This window comes from Anabrus simplex, chromosome 4 (assembly GCF_040414725.1).
Source record: "Anabrus simplex isolate iqAnaSimp1 chromosome 4, ASM4041472v1, whole genome shotgun sequence".
NCBI classification, from domain to species: Eukaryota; Metazoa; Arthropoda; class Insecta; order Orthoptera; family Tettigoniidae; genus Anabrus; species Anabrus simplex.
Window position 1 is genome coordinate 120,952,226 of NC_090268.1, and position 20,315 is coordinate 120,972,540.

A 20,315-nucleotide genomic window follows, 5' to 3' on the forward strand; every position below is an offset into this window, starting at 1 on the left:
ATCTGGAAAGGAAATACACCCACTAGAATGGTAAAAGTATGGTTCAGTGAAATGACTTCATACATTCTTCCGAGGTGTTGATTCACAATTAGACGAGCACCCGATTTTGAATCTGGAAGGCACTAATCTTTGCTGTGTGCTACATAGGATGGGGGCCAGCTTTAAAAATATTAATTCATTAAAATTGGTAAATAATTTTAAAAAAATTTGATTGCAGATTAATACTTCACACTTTGAAAAATGGAGTTCTGTTAGTAGCAATAATGTCTTCACAGTAGTGTGGTTGAGAAGCTTGACTGTTTGGAGGTCACAAGTTTGACTCGTACTCTCATGATCTGTGCATGATACAGTGCATGGAGTTAATCACTTTCATCAATAGAAAGGAGTGTGAATTGGAACATATAGAATGAATGCAATGCATTGGCAGGTCAGAGAAGGAAGTGAGTGACAGGAAGCAGATAATTAACATGAAAACTCCAAAGGATAACAATACCTGGGCTGTCACATGACTCAAGATCTCAAACTTCTCATCTGAGTAGGTTACAAAATAATTTGATCATATGGTTTGAACTGAAATACCGGTAGTTTTTTTATAAGATTATGACAAGTAAAATTACAACCATGGTCATTTAAAACAAGTGTCAACCATTTTCTCCTGTCCCAAAGCTGCCTTAGTGGATCAGTATTACTCTGTCCAGCTAACAAACCCAAGTGTACAGGTTTGATTGTGGCGGAGGTGGTAGATTTTTGAAGGGCAATAAAAAAAATCTTGGCACTGCATGTTGTTATTGACATGATAGATATCTGGTAGCCCAGTTATGGTCATGCAAAATAATTTAACTTTGCTGTAGTATCCATTCCAATAGAATTCTGCTTTCATTGCTTGATAGCAGTGCAATTAGAACACAAATTGGTGGGCAGGCCACGTAGATGGAACCTGGCACCATGGAAACGGACCACCTCTTCTCCATTGACATCTGAAAGATCCTGTAAAACTTAATTGCATACTGATAGAAGTTCTTAATTGCCTAAGCTATGCTGTACAGTTGTCAGTATGTAGTCATTTTGTTAGTGTGGAAATGTGTAAGTTTTTCAAAGAAAAAGAATGCTTGGTATTGTAAATTTATCACATTTAATATTTTATCAGACTTCATCAAAATTTTCAAACTCCAGTTTCCCTAGTATTATAGTAATTCTTCATAAATGTGTGTGGGGTGTGAGGTTTTTCTTCAAATCTGATGTAATTCTCAAATGCTTGTCTTCAGGTTATCCCCAGAAGGTGTTGATATTGTCCTGGATTGCCTCTGTGGTGAAGAATGCAACCGTGGATATTCCCTCCTGAAACCTATGGGAAAATACATTCTTTATGGTACGTGCAATTAACAATATTGTTTAGTGTAAGGAAAGAACAAAATCCATCAGTTTAATAGGGAAACCTGTTTGCTACCTGGACAGGTGAAGTATAATGTATATTGACTAGCAGCTTCTATTTTGCAATGACCCTAAATGTTCATCTTCCATCTTTTTACATAATTCAGCAGTTTCTATTTGTTTACAAGAAAAGGAACAAACATATTTGTGAAGCAGTTCACTCCTTCCTAAAAGCTGCTTTTTTTTTTTTTTTTTTTTTCCTTCAGCCTTCAAATTACCTTTTAAAAATCTTTACAGAGTAATAAAAGTATCTGAAACTATCTGTTTTGAACAATATTATAAGGTCTCTGAAGTTAAATGAGCTATGAAACTACTAATCGCTATTATCGATGGTTCACAAAACCAGGTGACCCACATGTTTAATCTTCTCGGAAACCTGCAGACCACAATTTCCCCACATACTGAATTTAATTTAAATATGATGGTCTTAAAAATTAAACTGCAATAAATGTACAAACTCAAATTTATTTAACTTAGAGGTACCTATAAACAGTCTGACACAATTCACTTCACAGAAAACTATTAACAAGTCCTTGCTGTACTGGCATATGCTGGAATTTGGATTTTGGCAAGACGCTGTACACTTTTATCCTGTACATTTAAGATTATTCTCATTGTTCCAAACTAAAAACTAGATCATACTGAAGAGAGCAACATTCCTGCAGAGCAGTTTGTAAAGAACCTAATGATTCATGTCATTCTTTTCATCTCTCCATGTTGAAAACGGATGGAATGAAAACTTTTCATACAAAGAAAACTTGCGCTCAGTATGTTGAAGCATGAATTATAGATTTTGATTCATTCAAGTGATAAATGAAACTTCATTCTAGTTACTTCATGACAGATTCTGTTCTGTGGAAATAAAAACTGGCCAGTCTGAAGTTTGGGACTTCTTGTGTTGAATAAGAATTATATAAAGGGAAAATGAAACTGCACCTGCCCACATTGATTTGATAAAACTATTTACTGTTTAATGCTATTAGATTCTGTTCAGTTATTTTGTCTAGAAGTTTGTGGTGAAAAACATGCACATAAACAGTCTCGTAATATCATTTAATGTTATTGTTTTATGCTATTTTTAGACAACCTGATTATTTTTTAAATGAAAATTTACCATGTGAATCTATTGTTCCTTGCAGGGTCATCAAATGTGGTTACAGGAGAAACTAGGAGCCTGATCAGCGTTGCTAGATCGGTAAGAATCAGACTTGAATTAAAACTGCAATTAATAATAGATTGTTAGATGCCATAAGTACTATACTTCAAAGTTTCCAGCCTATCAAATGGTATCAAATTGTAAAATGTAATGTTGTCCATCCCTGACAAATTGCTATAAAGAATTGGACAGCTTATAAATTGTACAAAGATCACGCTGGCTTCTAAAATCACAGCTGTAGAAATCTCAAATGTTTTTTGCAACATTCTCGAACAAAGCATAGAATGCCAGAGCCCACTGAATTTACCCTTTTATAGATGGAAAAAAAAAAAGACTTGCTAAACTGGAACACATTGTGGACTCGAATGACATTCTAGATAAAATCTCAAACATAATCTGGAAGGTATAGATGGAAAAGAATGTCAAATCATCCACAAATGAACCATAACAGCCTATCACAATCTGCTCAGGTATTCCATCAATATTACATCCTACTTTATTATCTCGTATTAGACTAATGAAAGTAGTGGAGGGGGAAAAACAGGAATGCAGTGCAGGGGAAGGAGAGGCTTCCTTGAAGACCTGGACTTCGCTGATATCTGCCTGCTGTTCAACTTTTAAGATATCAAAGGGAAGCAGTTTTAAGTTAGAACAAGAAGCAGCAGCTATCTGGCTAAAAGTAAAAACTGCAAAGACTGAGGTGATGTCAGTGGTACTGTTAACAAACTCGACATATCTGGCAAGCAAATAGAACAAGTTGGTTCCTTGGTCTTCATAGGGAGCACAAATTATGAAGATTAGCAGTGCAGACAAAAACTTCATGCTTACTCTGGAAAGCAAATGGCTAATTTTTTCTACTCTACCCTATTTGCAAGAACAGCTGCCTCTTGCAGAATAAAAATAATTAAAAAGTTGACTTTTCATTACCATCATACTCGGTTCTCCTGTACAGCTTTGAATCTTCGGTCACTGAGCAAATTGCACTCCAACTTGGTATTCATGAATTGCTGTTTGTAACTTATCATTAATGTAAGATGGCCTGATGTGATCATAAATGAAAACCTGCAGAAGGGAAAGACCAGAAACCCATTGATGTAGAAATAAGGGAAAATGGGGGTAGATAGGACACTCGATAAGAAAACAGGAAGCAGCAGTTGAAAAAACTGTCTTACAATGTGTTGCGTAAAGGGTTTGTTGTTATGGCGATGTACAACAGTTTATTATATATTTTAAAGAATAAGAAGCAGCACAAAGGTGATGGAATAGTTGCAACATATAAAGAAATATACATGCTTTTATCCACGAATAATTCAGTTACGAAAACATTGCATCGACCGTAATCGGTCCTTGTTACTCTAAAATATTCACGTGAATGTCTGACCGGCGATCAGAGACAGGAGCAGGCTTATATACTCGTGGCAAGGCAAGTCCAGAAGTTACGAGAACAGTGTAAGTCATAGTGACGTAGCGGCGTGCTGAAGGGAGCGGAGGAGAGCAGCACAGTTTGTGGTGAGCCGGGAGAGCATGACGACCACATAGGAGTTACACCAGTAGAGCGGCGAAGTAGGCAGATGGTAAGAATATATGGAAAGCATTTGAAGTAGTAGAGTGCGTAACAAATGGAATCCAGAAAGAAAATGGAAGCATGGATAACCTAGAAATACATGGAGGTGAACAGTTGGAAGAGCCGATTCAAATTGGAAAAAGGTAGGATGAAGTAAGCAACCTGGCTGCAGAACTTGGTGTATATTAGATCAAAATCAACCCGCATTCCTCTGATGTTGATTATACCTTCCTAAACTTCACATATTTGGTTTCCTAGAAATAGTTCACAAAAATACTACATACCTATAGTTGTGTTTCAACAATGAAAGCTAGCAGACCAATTTCTTAGCGTTTTCACTCGAACAGGAACTAGCCAGGAGAGAAGAAAATCGCTAGATTATTCTTAAACTTTTGAAGGAGCTGGCTTGCTGGAGAGGACCAGTACAGATTTGTTGAAAGAAAGTTGCATCCTGTTACTCAAAATCTTTAACCATTCATATTTTCAAATTTGGGATAATAAACTCCTCCCATTACCATTAATTTGCAATTTTAATGTTTTAATATTTACTGGCTATAATTGAGGTACTATACTTTAAATTTTTTTAATATGGTTTAAATATGGTTTTTAAAAGGTTGCAGAGATAGTCATTTTTACAAAATAATTTTTTTTAATTTCTAGTGGTGGCAAGTAGACAAGGTATCTCCCATCAAGCTGTTTGACGAGAACAAGAGCATAGCTGGATTCAATCTCCGCCATCTGTTGTACCAGCAGAATGGAGCTCCGTATGTGAAGCGTATCATGGAGTCAGTGTTTGCTCTTTGGAAACAGGACAAAATCAAACCAGTTGTGGATTCTACTTGGGCCCTAGAAGATGTAAGTATTTTATCATAAATGTAGTTGAATAACACTATACAGTTTTGGCTGCAGGTGGGAAGTCTCTTTACCTTGTCATTCAGGAAACTTGCAAATCATAGTTGTTGCTACATTTTGTAATCTTTGGAAAGGAAAGGATATAATTTCAGATAATTTATTCTGAAGATTTTTCTTGTTTTGGCTCTATAAATACTTGCGTGAAACAGTCAAGATCTGTGTTTTAACAAAGTTCCTGATCTCTTTAATGAAGTTTTCCCTGTTAGTGGTCTAGGTAGTAATATTTCTACCATACATACTTTTAATGGTAAGTTCGGAAGTTTTGCTTCTAAATTGTCTCCTTCAAAATTTTTGGCGAGTCTGTGATTGAGATTGCTTCAAGAGGAAGTACTACTCGTATTAGTACCAATTAAACTGGTGTCCATCCCTTTGTAAAACAAAGGGTCACTGAACAAATCTCACACCAACTTAGTATTCATGAATTGCTGTTTGTGACATATCATTAATGAAAGATGGCCTAAAGTGATCATAAATGAACCTGTGGATGGAAAAGACCAGAAACCCATTGATGTACAAATAAGGGAAAATAGGAGTAGATAGGACACTGAATAAGAAAAAAGAACACAGCAGTTGAAAATGCTGTTTTACAATGGAATCCAAAAAGAAAATGGAAACATGGAAGACCTAGAAATACATGGAGGTGGAACAGTTAGAGGAACTGATTCAAACTGGGAAAACATAGGAAGTAGTAAGCAACCTGGCTGCAGAACTTGCTGTACATCGGATCAAACCTAATGCAGTCATGGTCAGAAGAGAACAAGTCTACCAAGGAGTGTTGAATAGCAAAGATGAAATTGATGAACCTGGTACAAGTGGAAACATTACCAGACTTGGCTTAGGGACAATTAATCTCAAACCCATGCTCCCAATGCCAATTTTCTTGGGGATTACCCCCTTCTTTCTAAAAGTGACATTAACCCCCCCCTCCTCCCCACTGGGGGGTTTAGTAAAATGTAAGACATTTTGTTCTAGAGGTCTTAGAATTAAGATTTTTTTCTATGCTAAAGAATTGGCAATAATTTTTCAGATCTGTTGAGTTCTCAGTATAGTGAACAGACCCGTTAAAAATAGTCGTTGCACCTAGAAAAACTGCTATGTGATAATATTTTAGCTTACAACTCTAACCAGAAAGGTTCTGTCACCTTAAGTATTGCTTAAACATAACCAAATTTTTCGTCCTAAGTGATACACATGCTGTGGATCAGTATTTCTTCCCTCAGCATTCACGTAACGGTATTTCGAGGTGGAACGACTAAATGTTTTTCCCTCCAAACTTAATCTACAAATATAGTAAAGGTAATATTTCAGTAGTCTGAAGCAAATGGTTCAGATACTAGATAAAAATGTTGTGAAATTAATACCATCCAAAAGGTAAGACTAGTCTAGATAATTTTCACATTGCAATCAAAAATTCTTTTGGCAAAACAAGGTTTTCAGAAACCAACCTTGCTAGATTAGTGTAAGAAAGGTCCTTGTCAAATTATAAGAACTATTGGCATAGAAAAGTTCCATTTGCCTGAAAAAATTAAAATCTTCTGAGATCCCATAGCGTGGTTACTTTTATATTGTCTACAGACTTGAAAGTTTCTCTTGCTTCATAGGTACCAGAAGCTATGCAGAAGATGCATGACCGCAAGAATGTTGGCAAAATTGTATTGGATCCAAGTATGGAGCCTAAACCCAAACCTGCTACTCCTGCCAAAGGTAAAGCAAAGGGTGGTGATAAGGAAGAGAAGAAAAAAGATGAAGAGAAGAAAGAAGAGGAAAAGAAAGAGGAGGAGGCAGCTGGGGATGCAGCTACTGGTGCTAATGGAGGTAAGTTAAGAGTACAAACCTTACAGATCTTAAGCCAAGATAACTGCTGAGTTAATGGTTGGTGATTGGAGAAACCTTTGGTGTCTATTAGTGATTAAGAGATTATTACTGAAAGGTAGCATTATTCAGACAAGCGTAGTTATGAAAATATTCACAAACTGTGGTCTGAGAAGACGTGGGAGCAAGGAGACGAACAGCTCTACTAAGCAGTATGTTTTGAGTAGTCCGTGGAGAAGTAGCTTGGACTGACATTAGTAGACAAGAATGGAGCTCCTAAATGCAGGAAGGTAATTAAATTAAAAATACAAATGGGGAAATTGTTTATAGGAGGAAGAATTATTGAAGTTACAGGGTGTAACAAAAGAATATTGGTGTTCTAAAGGTGTAAAATTTCTCTTGTATACACTAATAATTCATACATGGGCTGAAAGCGTAACTGACAATAGGTTTGTGTTTAATGAACCTTCAGGCACACTACACACATCCAACCAATAGTCCAGCTCTTTCCACACTTTGGTCGGCATGTCTGGAGTAATGGACGCGACAGCTGGAGCAGTTCTGTCTCGGTTCAGGTAGGCTGGCAGGTAGTGGCAGTACAAACATGTGATATGTTCGGCAGTGCTAGTTCAGATTTGCTAGGACTACGCATGACAGTCGCCCTGACATGTTAGACAGTCTCGTTCTGACATTCAAGGTCACCCCAGGCTCATTCCTTTACACAGGCATCCAGTCATGAACGGTTGATATTACCGCTGAATGTTGTCACAGTGAGGATCGCATCTAGTGTCCCAAAAGTGATGCTGAACTCAAAGTACTGAAGTATATTTTGCAAACTGCAGTATACAGAAAGCTTTACTTTCAGAGCCACAATCTATAGCTGGAACTCTACATATCATACTGTCAAGCGACAGGGTGAGGAAACTACAATTTGCCACGTGCAGGATAAACTTTAACAGTTCTCATCCGATCAAGGAAACGTACTGCTAAGTTTGGTTACATAGCCATATTAACTACTTAAAACTGCGACATTCTTTCATATACACTCTATATATAAAATAAGTCCTGGTCAGAGTGGCTCAGACGGTTGAGGCGCTGGCATTCTGGCCCCTACTTAGCAGGTTCGGTCCTGGCTCAGTCCAGTGGTATTTGAAGGTGCTCATATAAGTTGGCCTCGTGACTAGATTTACAGACATGTGAAAGAACACCTGCAGGACAAAATTCTGGCTCCTTAATGTCTCAAACTGTAAAAGTAGTTGGTGGGATGTAAATTATTATTATTATTATTATTATTATTATTATTATTATTATTAAAAATAAAAGAATTCAAACTGTAGGGAAGGCTTTTTGTGGATGTTACTGTATGAAGTAATTAGTTACACGGTTTGCAAACCTCTACAGAAAGACCTAGAGATGGACTGCAGGCAGTGGTATGGTGGTAAATGGGATCAAGTTTCACACAGGAAGTAATCATGGCTTTAATTACTGTGTTAATAGGTTGAAAGTACCTCGTGGGGATCACTGATCTTCAAGTAATCACATTAATAAGGATGTAAATACAGAACTCGGATCGTCCCTAGAAAGGAAAGGTATTGTAAGACACATTTTTGTCAAAATTTAACTTAGTTGAACCTCGGTGTCTCGAACCTCCATTATTCGAATTTTCAGTATCTCGAAGTGACTTAAATTTCCAGTCCATTTGTCCTATTCTTCCCATGTATTTATTTCTTTATTACTCGGATTCGTTACATGAACGCTATGATTTCTCGAAGCAATCATTTCCTTCCTTGAAGCAAAAATACTCCTAACTGGAATTTTGTGCAACATTAACAGTGCAATGTGGTATTTGTAGTTTGGGAGGAACAGTTAACGAGTAAAAAGGTTGGTGATGCTGTCAGCTAATATGATGGGAACCGAATTAATAAACCTTCTAATGATAGGAAAATCGGCGATGCCTCGCGTTTTTAGGGTGTGAATTACCAGTCACGTACGAAAGGAATCCCCAGAGTCACGGATGACAAGCTTCATTTACGAATCTCGGCTGAGTGGTATTGACGGAGTTTAAACGTGAAGGGAGGAAAGGTTAATAACAAATAGAAGACACACTGTTTTTTTTTTTTTTTCAAAAGGTATTAATCAAGGTAGGTTTTTCTATTTTTGCTTCACGTCTCGCTGACAGATAGGTCTTATGGCGACGATGGGACGGGAAAGGTCTAGGAATGGGAAGGAAGCGGCCGTGGCCTTAAGGTACAGCCCCAGCATTTGCCTGGTGTGAAAATGGGAAACCATGGAAAACCATCCTCAGGGCTGCCGACAGTGGGGTTTGAACCCACTATCTCCCTGATGCGAGCTCACAGCTACGCGCTCCTAACCACATGGCCGACTCGCCTGGTCGAGGTAGGTTTCTTGCTTCAATACTGTATGTGCTGTACCCTGTCTTCTAGAAAGTTACTATAAGGGTTATAATTAAAGCGATGCCATAAAATAGTTCGTATATTTTAAAATAATGTTAAGAACAATGTATTCAGTATTAAGTCCATAGATACTTGTGATCCAATTATGCGCTATACATACCCAAAAATGATATTCTCTATATCTCAAAATTTTGATAACTCGAAATAAAATTTAAGAGGTGATTAGAGATATCGAAGTTTCACTGTACAATGTTAATACGTCAATCGAACTCCACTGCACATGCTGGCAAAGTATCGTAAGCGTCAAATCTAGAGGGTAAAAACAATGTAAAGGAAATTATCATAACCACCATCAGTAATATACAGGACACCAGGTTATCGCAAACATCACTCATTACAGGTTAAGCACTTGAGTTAGAATCTCGTATTTTGCATACATATTATTGTACAAAAGTTATAATTCTGGAGGGAATGCGAGATGCGTCTGTTTCATTGTTCGTGACTGTTGTCGGTCATTGCTGTAGTACACGTTTAACTGCATGGAATAAATTTGGCACTTGAAACGAAAGGCAAAGCCTGCTAGCAGGCCTATCACATCTTGACTGGCAGGTAGTATACTAACGGAATTTAGAAGAGGGGCAGGAAGGGAAGAGAGGGGTTGCTTCTTGTGACAGACCTGACTGAGCAAGTATTGTCAGTAGCTGAAAACATCAGTCATTACGTATTCCTACCATTCGTGCCTGAAGTGAATTATGCCACTGAATATTCTAAACTATATTGTGACCAAAACGGGAGAAATGAGATTGTTCAGTGTTCGTAGTTTCATGAATAAGGAACCTGAGGACAGAAAGAATGCAACACAGGAACAGTATAGCAGTTGTTGAAAGTACAACAAAATTTTTGTAAAAGATAGTCAAGAGAATTTTAACAAAGCAAGTTGCCATGTGGTTAGTCGTTCACGTATGAGCTTTCATTCGAGAGGTAGTGTGTTCGAATCACACCGTTGGCAACCCTGAAGGTGGCTTTCTGTGGTTTCCCCATTTTTACACCAGGCAAATGCCGGGGCTGTACCTTAAGGCCACAGCTGCTACCTTCCCAATGCTAGCACCTTCCCATCCCTCAGTTGCCAAAAACCTTCAATGAGTTTGATGTTATACAAGTAGTAAAAAAATTAGAACCGACAGCAAGAAAATGAAGAAACTTCATTTGGTACACCAGGATTTAAGATTTTGATGCACGATCCATGAATTTTACATTCAAGAAAAAACTCCAATATCTAAATTACAACATGTCTCCAAGGAGGTTGTATCAGTTTAAGAAGTAATGCAAGAGAGTTCAGCTTCAACTGGAAGATTAGAAATAATAGAAGGGTTTTAATTGTTGGAATGCTGTGATTTTTCTCAAAAATAAATCATACATATATCTCTTGCATTAGTTGTAAGAAATCTACGTTAAGGTTGTTGGTGACTCAAGTGTATTATTTCTTTAAAAAATTGAGTCATTGTCTACCTTTTTTTATTCTTTGAACTGCTAGCTGCATGCGATGAAGTGTTGCAAGAGTTCTTATGATCCTTGGTTTGCAGTAAAAAATGTGTGTGAAGCTGGTGTTTTGTTGTAAAATTAGTTGGCCTGAACTGGTGTTATGAGCTAAAAATGGAGATCAACATTAATAGAGGTGGCCTGTATAGCGAAGGACATGCATCAGGCCTCGCTGGAGGTCATGGCATGACAATAGGGCTAGTTATCTTGTGAATAAATTTGTAAGAATTGCTAGTAAACTGAGAACTTTCGAGAACTGACAGGTGATAACCAACAAGGAGATTAGCAGGCGACATAACACACTGATCTATTACCACAAATAGAGTAGTACTGATAAAAATACTCCTTTCTAAATTATGCACTTTAATTGGTGTAATTTCCACTTTGATTCACTTATTGTAGACTAGCAAGTCAATGTTCCTATTGCTTTTTATCTACATATCTTAATACAATCATTTAGGTAAATCTCTAATTATTCTCATGCTTTACATTCCTTCAAACCAGTCCCTCCAAAATATAGTAAGCGCTACAGAAGCTATTGCAAGACCACGTTGTTGACCAGTGCACTACACAACGATCGGCTAAGAATTGTAAGAGACATTTATAACTGAAAAAGTTCTTTTTCACTGCGATTAAATATGTAACCTAATATGACAATAAGGTGAAAAATTCATTTCTGGAGTAGAATAAAAATCTAAACTGCCTAAACTGTAAGTATTTGACTTGCTAATTGTTTTTATCATCTCCTGTAAAATTGATATTTTGTTGCTTACGATACTTTGCCTTACGAGCAACGATAACGTTAGGAGAGTATTTAGGAGTTTTAGTAAAGATGTAAAGGAGAGGGCATATTTGTAATTCCTCAAAGAGTGTGGTTCAATTTTATGGGACCCTCACCAGTAATACTAGATTCAAAAACAGGAAAAGATCAAAGAAAAGTAGCAAGATTTTTTTGTGTGTTTTCAGATGAGTAGTTATGAAAATTTGGTATGGGAAGACTTGAGAGTAATGAGACAAACTGCTCTACTAAGTAGTACGTTTTGAGCTGTCTATTGAGAAGTGGCATAGATCTACATTAATAGACAGATAAGCTTGAATAGGGTTTTTCAGTGGGAAAGATCATAGAGATGAAGTCCGAAGTAAGAGGACAAATTGAGGAGTTACTTGTTTATAGGAAGAGAACTTATCTAAATAATTTACCAAGGGGGAGGTTTGATTAGATTTTTAACTACTTTGGGAGTCATTTAAGAAAATATTAGATAAAAAATAGCTACAAGTGTGTCTGCTCTAAAATGCAGATCTGTAGTGATAGATAATTGTTTATATACAGTAGCATGATGCGGGGGAGGGCTAGTCAAATATTTGAAAATCTCAAATTGGCGAAGTTTAGGTTCAATCTATGCCTGCAGCTTCCTATTGAAATAAATTCACAATTTTAATGCCATAGCACAGCAACAATATTATTTTCCCTGCATCTGGGACTAGTCAGTGATATTAATTTCATGTAGAAAGACCTTCAAAGGAAACGGTTAGATAAATATCCAAGTTTCTTGGATATAATGGGATTACTTCATCACTTTCTCGTGATGAAATGGTCTCCTTAAATTATTCAGTTGAAAATGAATCTCTGCTACTCAGGGATATTGTTTTTTAAAAGTTTATGATCATTCTAAGCACTACAGCAACTTCCTCTTCATACGGTAGTTATTAATGACAATTTCTCAGCCAAGTATTTCTTCAGAACTAGGATGGGGTGTGAATAGCAAAATTCCTTTTTAAGACTATTAGCATCTTGATTTTTATCAGGAAAAAGTCAAATCAGGGTTAAGAGGTTATGACAGATTAAAATATTAAGTCCAATTGTAATTGCATTATTTGAAATTTTTCAATCTCGCAACTAGATGAAATTTAAGGGAATGCAGCATCGAAGATTTGGGGCATTCTGTTGGTAACTACCACACCTACCTACAAGTTACTTATGAGACTAAATTGGCAGGCTCGTGTGAAACACTCGCAACCTAAGAGTTTGCTGGAAAATTTAGAATTTATGTGAAATTATTAGCATTATTTGCTCATCAAACACCCTTGACAGTTGAGCTATGCTTGTTGGGAACAGACCTGATGCAGGCATTAACTGATGAGCTGTATGGGCAGTGGCATTATCCTGCTAAAAATAGGCATACTGCTTTTCTTCCTCAGCCAACGTGCTAAAAAGTGGCTGCAGTATGTTTCTCGTCATTTCCTGAATAATTTCATATATTGTCTCCAAAGCATTGCAGCACTACAGAAACTACATAGAAATTAGCAAACTGTTCTGACTTAAAGATTCTTCTTTAGAAGAAATTTAACTAGAAATATCCATTGCCCAATTCTGTAAGTTGCCATACTGACAGCTAACCCCAGTGTTCCAAGAAGTGCAGGAATAAAGCTCTAAAAACGTGCTCCCAACTAGAACTCAACTCGTTCCATATCCTTGCTGCTAGCCACGCTCACTGCGCAGCTTGACCTCTTGCTCTCCCTGCCATTAGCGAGCAAAGCGAGAATTTCCCCACTCCATCCGCACAGCAGCTCTGGCTATAGTAGGCGTACTGGTAAATTTTTTGCTGCCTCTCCCTGTACATTATATATACTTCATAGCCAGGATTTTTAAAACATTTTAAAAATGCTGATGCCTTATTTCACTAATCTTGCAACTCTATTCATTGAGATTGCTTTTTTTTTTCTTTCAGAAACTAAAGAAAAAGAGAAGGAAAAGGAGAAGGAAGCCTCCAGTTGAACAACCAAATAGATGGATGAAAAGTGCTTATGTTCAAATCGACCACATATTGAAATTTGTGCTGTGTTATATTTTTGTGTAAGATATTAGCATAATATAATTATTTTGTCAATATATACTTTACAAAATGGAAATGATGGATGTATGTGTGCGTGCATGATGTGTGTTGCTGCAGTTTAACTTTGTTGTGTACACAAAACCATCTGCCAGAGACACGGGTTTTTTCGAACATTTTCTAAATGGTGATCGCTTGACACAATCACTTAATGAAAACATTATTTTTCAAACTACTATGTTAGATTAGTTCCAAGACTATTCTACACAATTTTAATACTGCCATAGTGATATTTTACGGTAGATTTGGTATCGGCTGTTTGTAATCTTGAACATTTACATGGGCAGAAGAATGCTGAAAATTTGTACTGTGCTGGAGCAACAGCAGCTTTGAAGTGCAGATATGAATGGTTCAAATTTCAGGGTTCATATATACATAAATATTAAAGTATGAACAATTTTAGGAACAAGAAAGGAAATGTAAGAGATTGTAGATGTTTAAGATACATTGAAAGAGAATTACTATTGTGTGCCTATTGGAAAGCAGAGGATATTGGAATGGAGGAATTTTGCATATCAAAATAACATCTCTCATCTGTTTGGTTATCATTTAATACCTCTTCATAAAATTCAAATTTCTGCTATCCATATTCTACAATCTGTCTAGTCACCTTGTCCTGGATAACATTTATCCTGTTCTCCTGAATGTTGGAGACTATCAAATGCCTGGTAGATGGCTCTTAAAATTATAAAACATTTCAATAAATATTTAATATAAGATAATGGTAATATATACTATTGTTTCCATTGTTAAAAAGTAGTTAAATTTCCCAAATGTGAACTTCATTTTGGAATTTGAATGTACTTCCCTGAAATTATCTTGGCGATATTTCTAGGCTTTCAAATTTGTTTTTATAATTTGAGTTTTAATGAGATTCAGAATAGTCAGTACAATTTAAAATGTAATCATGGAATGTGTTCATAAAAAATGTCCTAAAGAAGGGATAATAAATTCCTTCAGACATTGTTTAGTATGCATTCCTAGTTAATTTTATTTTGCTTTATGTACTAATGCTGTGTGAAATCAATCCTAAAATTAATTTCAATTTGCTAATGATTTCCTCTTATGTTCCTAAAAGTGTTCAAACCTGGTGTGATCTCTTACATTATTTCGTTCATTTTGCTATCCTAAGCTTTCAATGTGATATCTGGGGTCAGTATATTGATCAGGCCTGTTATATAAATATAACCTCAGTGGTGCATCATATACCTTCTAAAATACTGTATATTCACTGTTTCATTATGGTGTTTAAATTTTGTGCTTATTGATGTAAGACTGATTATGTTGCTTTGTTAAAAATAATGGAACTTGCTTTTCTGTTTGTAGTGTAAGCAGTGATGAATGAAAGATCACTGAATTGCTGTATGTTAAGTTTTCAACTTGTGTAATGAATGAGAAACTTCTAAAAGTGTGAGCTTATATGCTGCATATTTGAGACAAAGGTGGCTCAATAAAGTCAATTTGAAAGACTGTAAGAAGTGTTTTTTAAAATGCCTGTCCATTCCTTTGTTACTCCTTGGAAGACATGACTGTTCATTATGCAAAAAGAACAGGGCAGCACATTTTTGAGTAGCAATTAAAATAATTAATAAAAGTGCAAAGCATAAACTAAAGCAAAATAATTGTTTACCCTTGCAAACATTGCAAGATCCTTAGTCTACTGACTGGACAGCTGGCCTGCTTTGGAGGGCAGAATTGCATGTGCCGGGGTGAGTGGCTCAAGACATCCGAGCCGCTGGCCTTCTGACTCAAACTTGGCAGGTTCAGTCCGGTGGTAATTGAAGGTGCCCAAATACGTCAACCTTGTGTCGGTGGATTTACTGGCATGTAAAAAAAAACTTGCAGGACAAAATTCCGGCACATCAGCAATTATAATAATAATAATAATAATAATAATATTATTGGGTGTTCTAGAAATGGTAGTAAACAACATTCACTTATTTTAAATTTTCCATTCAAGGCAGAGCCAGGCATTTAATTGGGGCCTCCCACATATCTTGTAACAGTTGTTCATGGAAGCATCTCTGAAAATTTCATATTTAAGATTATAACAATGACTCCTAGGTTGGATTCCTGGCTGGATCAGGGATTTTAAAATGGTTAATCCCTTTAGCTTATAGACTGGATGTTTGTACTGTCCGAAACTATCCTGCGACTTGTACACCACATAAACTATCCTCTACCTCAAGAATTTCCCCCTAGTCTGTGGGTCTGCCTTACAAAGGCTGCATCAAGCTAGCAATAGCTGTCATTCCAATTGCAAACTCTTATTTTCAATATTAAAAAAAACAAAATTAAAGCTCTCTAGCTGTAAAATTACTTTTTATATTAGTATTATCAAACTTAAACATACTGTACTTCCTTTGTAACCATTTCTAAAAAATCTCTAGTTCAAGCTTAGTCTGTTCTTTCTTTTACACCTTACCCAAATCACTTAAATTTCAAAACCCACAGATCACACCAATACATCAGTAGTAAAGGTTAATTGCTGCACTATACAATAAAATAAGCTCGTATATTAACCCAGTTGAAATATGGTCAGAAATTTAGAAGTACTAAAAATCTTTGTCACTGGAAGAATATACATTACTATTTACATTTTCTTATCCCAAGGGAAAAGGAAGAAAGACTGCGAATCCTTCTGCACTTGATTATTGCAGCCAAACAGAGCACATATCCTTCCACTCATGTTGTGAGGAGATATAAATGAATGACACATTCTACTGTTTACTTAAATTAACTTACTGAAAATGCATAAATAACATCAAAAATTTCACAAATTAGTACATGCACTCTTATGATAGAATAACTCCAGGTCACACCGCTAGACAGATCTAATCGCTGCCCCCCTGATATCTCGCGGACTGTCCTGTATTCTCCGTATTTAGTAGAGTGACAGAAAATGACATGAGAAGTCCTGAAAAATTTTTAACCACCTACTGAATAGACCAGTTAAAGAACCAAATACAGAACCAGAAATCCAAGCCTACCAGGAGGAACCTCCCAACACTGGGACAAACTGAGACAGCCTTAAAATCTATGCCTAAAGAAAAATCTTCAGGTGCAGATGAAGTGACTGCGGACATGATAAAGGCAGCAGGCATCCAGGGCATACAGTGGCTGCACAGAGTACTAAATGCCATATGGACAGACAACAAAATACCTGCAGATTGGAGCAAGGGCGTTATAATTTCCCTGTTTAAGAAAGGCAACAGACGGAAACCCACCAATAGAGTAATAACCTTGCTGTCTCGTGGGCTAAAAATTCGAGGTAATAGAAAGGATTGTTCTAAACCATTCAACTACAGTTAAAGGGGGAGCAATATGGATTCAGAAGTAACAGATCAACAATGGATCTAAAATTTAGCACCCGCATGCTGATGGAAAAGTATTGGGAGAAAGGCTAGACTCTGGTCATTGAATTTCTGGATATAGAAAAAGCCTATGATAGTGTTATACGAAGAGATACGATCTTGGAGTGTCTGAGGAAAAATGTGCCTAAAGGACTAGAAAGGAAAATTTAGACATTGTACAAAGACTGATAGCTGTGTACAAATTAGGGAAGGTTAATCATCATGATTTCCAACTAAGAATGGAGTTCAGCAAGGAAGTGCACTGTTCTCACTACTGTTCATCACTGTTATGGACAATATACTGAACGTCAAGGAAAAGTTAGGTGAACTTAATGCAGTGGCCTTTTCAGATATGATTCGGTGTAAAACAGAAGTAGTACAGACCAGACTCGGTGTATGGAAATCCCAGTTCTAGGAATATAACGAACATCAGAGAGACCAAGACAGTGGTGATGGCAGTCAACAGAAATGGGCGTCCAGCAAGTGTGTGGATAGTTTTCCTTACCTTGGTCAGAAAGGAAATTACAAACAGTGCAAAAGGGATCAGACTTTTACCAACAAGAAAGAACATTTTTATAGGATGACATGAACTGGCCAAACTGATGATGGTTTAACAGCTATTTAATTCCAGTATTGACCTGTGGTATTGAAGCATGTACTCTCACAAAGATTCAAGACTGCAAGCATCAGAGATGAATTTCTTAGATCCACCATCCAGAAGACCAAGATGGACTAGTTAAGAAAGGAGATGGTGAGGAAAGAAGCCGGAATAGACATGCCTATTAGACTGAATCGGCACATCCAGACTATGGTGGTATGGGCATGTGATGAGGATGGAGCCTACTAGAACAGACAGGTGGAGGGGAAAAGACCTGCAGGAAGACCTAAAACCCGATGGATGGACATGGTCGAGGTTGATCTAGTTACCAGAGGATGGACAGTGGATGATGTTCTCCTGGACAAGTTGTATATGGCCAGGAAGAAGTGGAAGAGGCTCATTAACAGTACCTTGGAAACTGGAACTGTACAATGATGATTTGGTTAAGTGTAGCTTAAAAGCTTTTCAGTCTGTTGAACACAATTTCAATATATATATTGCACTGTAAAAAACTTTTTAATGTGGTTTTTTTATACAGGTATGTTATATGTAATATTGTTATATGTAATATTTATATTGGAACTGTGTGTTTGACAGACTGAAATCCTTTTAAGTTACATTTGTTAGTCTTTTACACCCCTCCATTAATCTTTATCTATATTTCTTCCTGCTTCTCAAATTTCATTTTGCTTTCATTTTGTGAGGAGAAATCACATCAGAGCTATAGTAAAATAAGTCCCTGCAGAACAAGAGAGAGGCATCTAGATTGATGGTATAGATGCATGAAGAGTGACAGAGGAAAAGATACCCAGGAGGATGCACAAAATGGAGATAACAGAAAAATAGCAAATACCAAGGGACAGGTGGGTAAAAAGTGTGAGGGAGTGTGTGCAGAGAAGAGGACTGGGCTGGAGTGAAGAGAGAAGTGGTAGGAAGAAAAGAGATGGAAAGGCTTATGTTCCAAGCAGACCTGGCCAGCAGCTGAAAACTGCAGGTGATGATTTTTGTCTCTTCCCTTTTCCTGTGTTTATCCAGCTGTTTTCTTATCTTACACTTCCCATACAAAGACTGAACATCTGTCATTGTCTGTCTGGACTTCAACACATTCTTGATCACACTAGGAAGTAGAAATTGTCTTGTAGGAAGCTGAGAAGAAATGGGTAAAAAGCTGGGATTGACTAGAATGGTTCATCTATTTGAAGATGGCAGTAACTACATGAAGATGTGGAGATTGTCCTTGTCCTTTTTTTCTATTTCTTCCTCTTCCCATAGTGGCCTGTCATTGTGCTTATCCTATACTGTGAGTTCCTTTCAATATTATGCTATGAATACTGCTGTACCCTAGAAAGATCTGTACTCCTGTAGTACAGACATGAGAGCAGTGCATGACACAATGTTGTATTGATAAAGAGCTGCCCTTTTGTTTGTATGGTCAACATGGAGAGACTGTGTGTATGCATAATTATTTTGCTGTTCAAACTTATTTCAAGCATGATAATAGGGTTAATAACTTACCTTACCCCATGGCACTACAGTTCTGCTGATCAGTCCAAAGGCCTGCAGATTACGAGGTGGTGTGTGGTCAGCACTACTAATCCTCTCGGCCATTATTCTTGGCTTTCTAGACCAAGACTGCTATCTCACCATCGGATAGCTCCTCAATTCTAATCACGTAGGCTGAGTGGACCTCGAAACAGCCCTCAGATCCAGGTAAAAATCCCTGACCTGGCCTGGAATCGAACCTAGGGCCTCCGGGTAAGAGGCAGGCATGCTACTCCTACACCATGGGGCCAGCAATAGGGTTAATACACAATGCATATTCAAGCAACATTTCAGTTTGAGACAATAGGAAAGTGCCATATGGATGCACCATTACCAGGTGGGTTAATTCCTTTAGATCAAGACTATGCCTCTTAACTGCAATCCAGGAGCAAGAGAGCTACGTGGGCACCAAATGTAGTTGACAAAGTTCTTGCTGTCATTTTGTGGACCCTGAAGAAATCTGCACAGCACTACTCTAAAACTTTGCACATTTCAGACTGTACATTCAGAAGAATAAGAGCATGAAGACTTCATTTTTAATCTCCATAAACTCAAAAGTTGCCCACAAACTGAAATGTACAGATTTTGCTGCACAAGAACAGTTTGGCAGAACCATGAGACAGATCCTTGCATCAGATGAAGCCTATTTTGAGTTATGTAGATGTGTTATTGGTGTGATGTAAACTCATGCACAGCGCCAGTGTTGCTGCATGATGTGGAGTTGCTTCCTTTGAAATTATAGCACTGTACTTTGTCGGGAACAATGAATGCATGGCTAAGACCGTCAACAGTGAAGATTATCAAATGATACCGAGACTTTTCTTCTGCAATTATGGATGATGAATGTGGATATGAATAATTTATGGTTCCAACCAGATGGGACAACTGCACACACAGCCAGAATTTCTTTTGCTAGTGGCTTCTCACTTTTCAGCAACTCAAGGATAGGAAAGGGACAGGATTAGGAAGGTAGCAGCTGTGGCCTCAAGGTATAGCCCCAGCATTTGCCTGGTGTGAAAAGGGGAAACCATGGAAAACGATCTTTGGCATTGCCGACGGTGAGATTCGAACCACCATATCCTGAATGCAAGCTCGTACAGCCA

General features: G+C 37.3%; 1 protein-coding gene across 1 annotated transcript in view; it reads left to right on the forward strand.

The window, feature by feature from the left end:
- Positions 1-15,189, forward strand: part of LOC136872485 (synaptic vesicle membrane protein VAT-1 homolog-like) — a 184,341-nt gene extending 169,152 nt beyond the window's left edge. Inside the window, exons 5-9 of the mRNA XM_067146291.2 lie at positions 1,266-1,369; positions 2,571-2,626; positions 4,812-5,006; positions 6,665-6,878; positions 13,558-15,189. Of these exons, the coding sequence (XP_067002392.1) occupies positions 1,266-1,369; positions 2,571-2,626; positions 4,812-5,006; positions 6,665-6,878; positions 13,558-13,604 (616 nt within the window). The 3' untranslated portion in view covers positions 13,605-15,189. The remainder of the gene's footprint in view (positions 1-1,265; positions 1,370-2,570; positions 2,627-4,811; positions 5,007-6,664; positions 6,879-13,557) is intronic.
- The last annotated feature ends 5,126 nt before the right edge of the window (positions 15,190-20,315 follow it).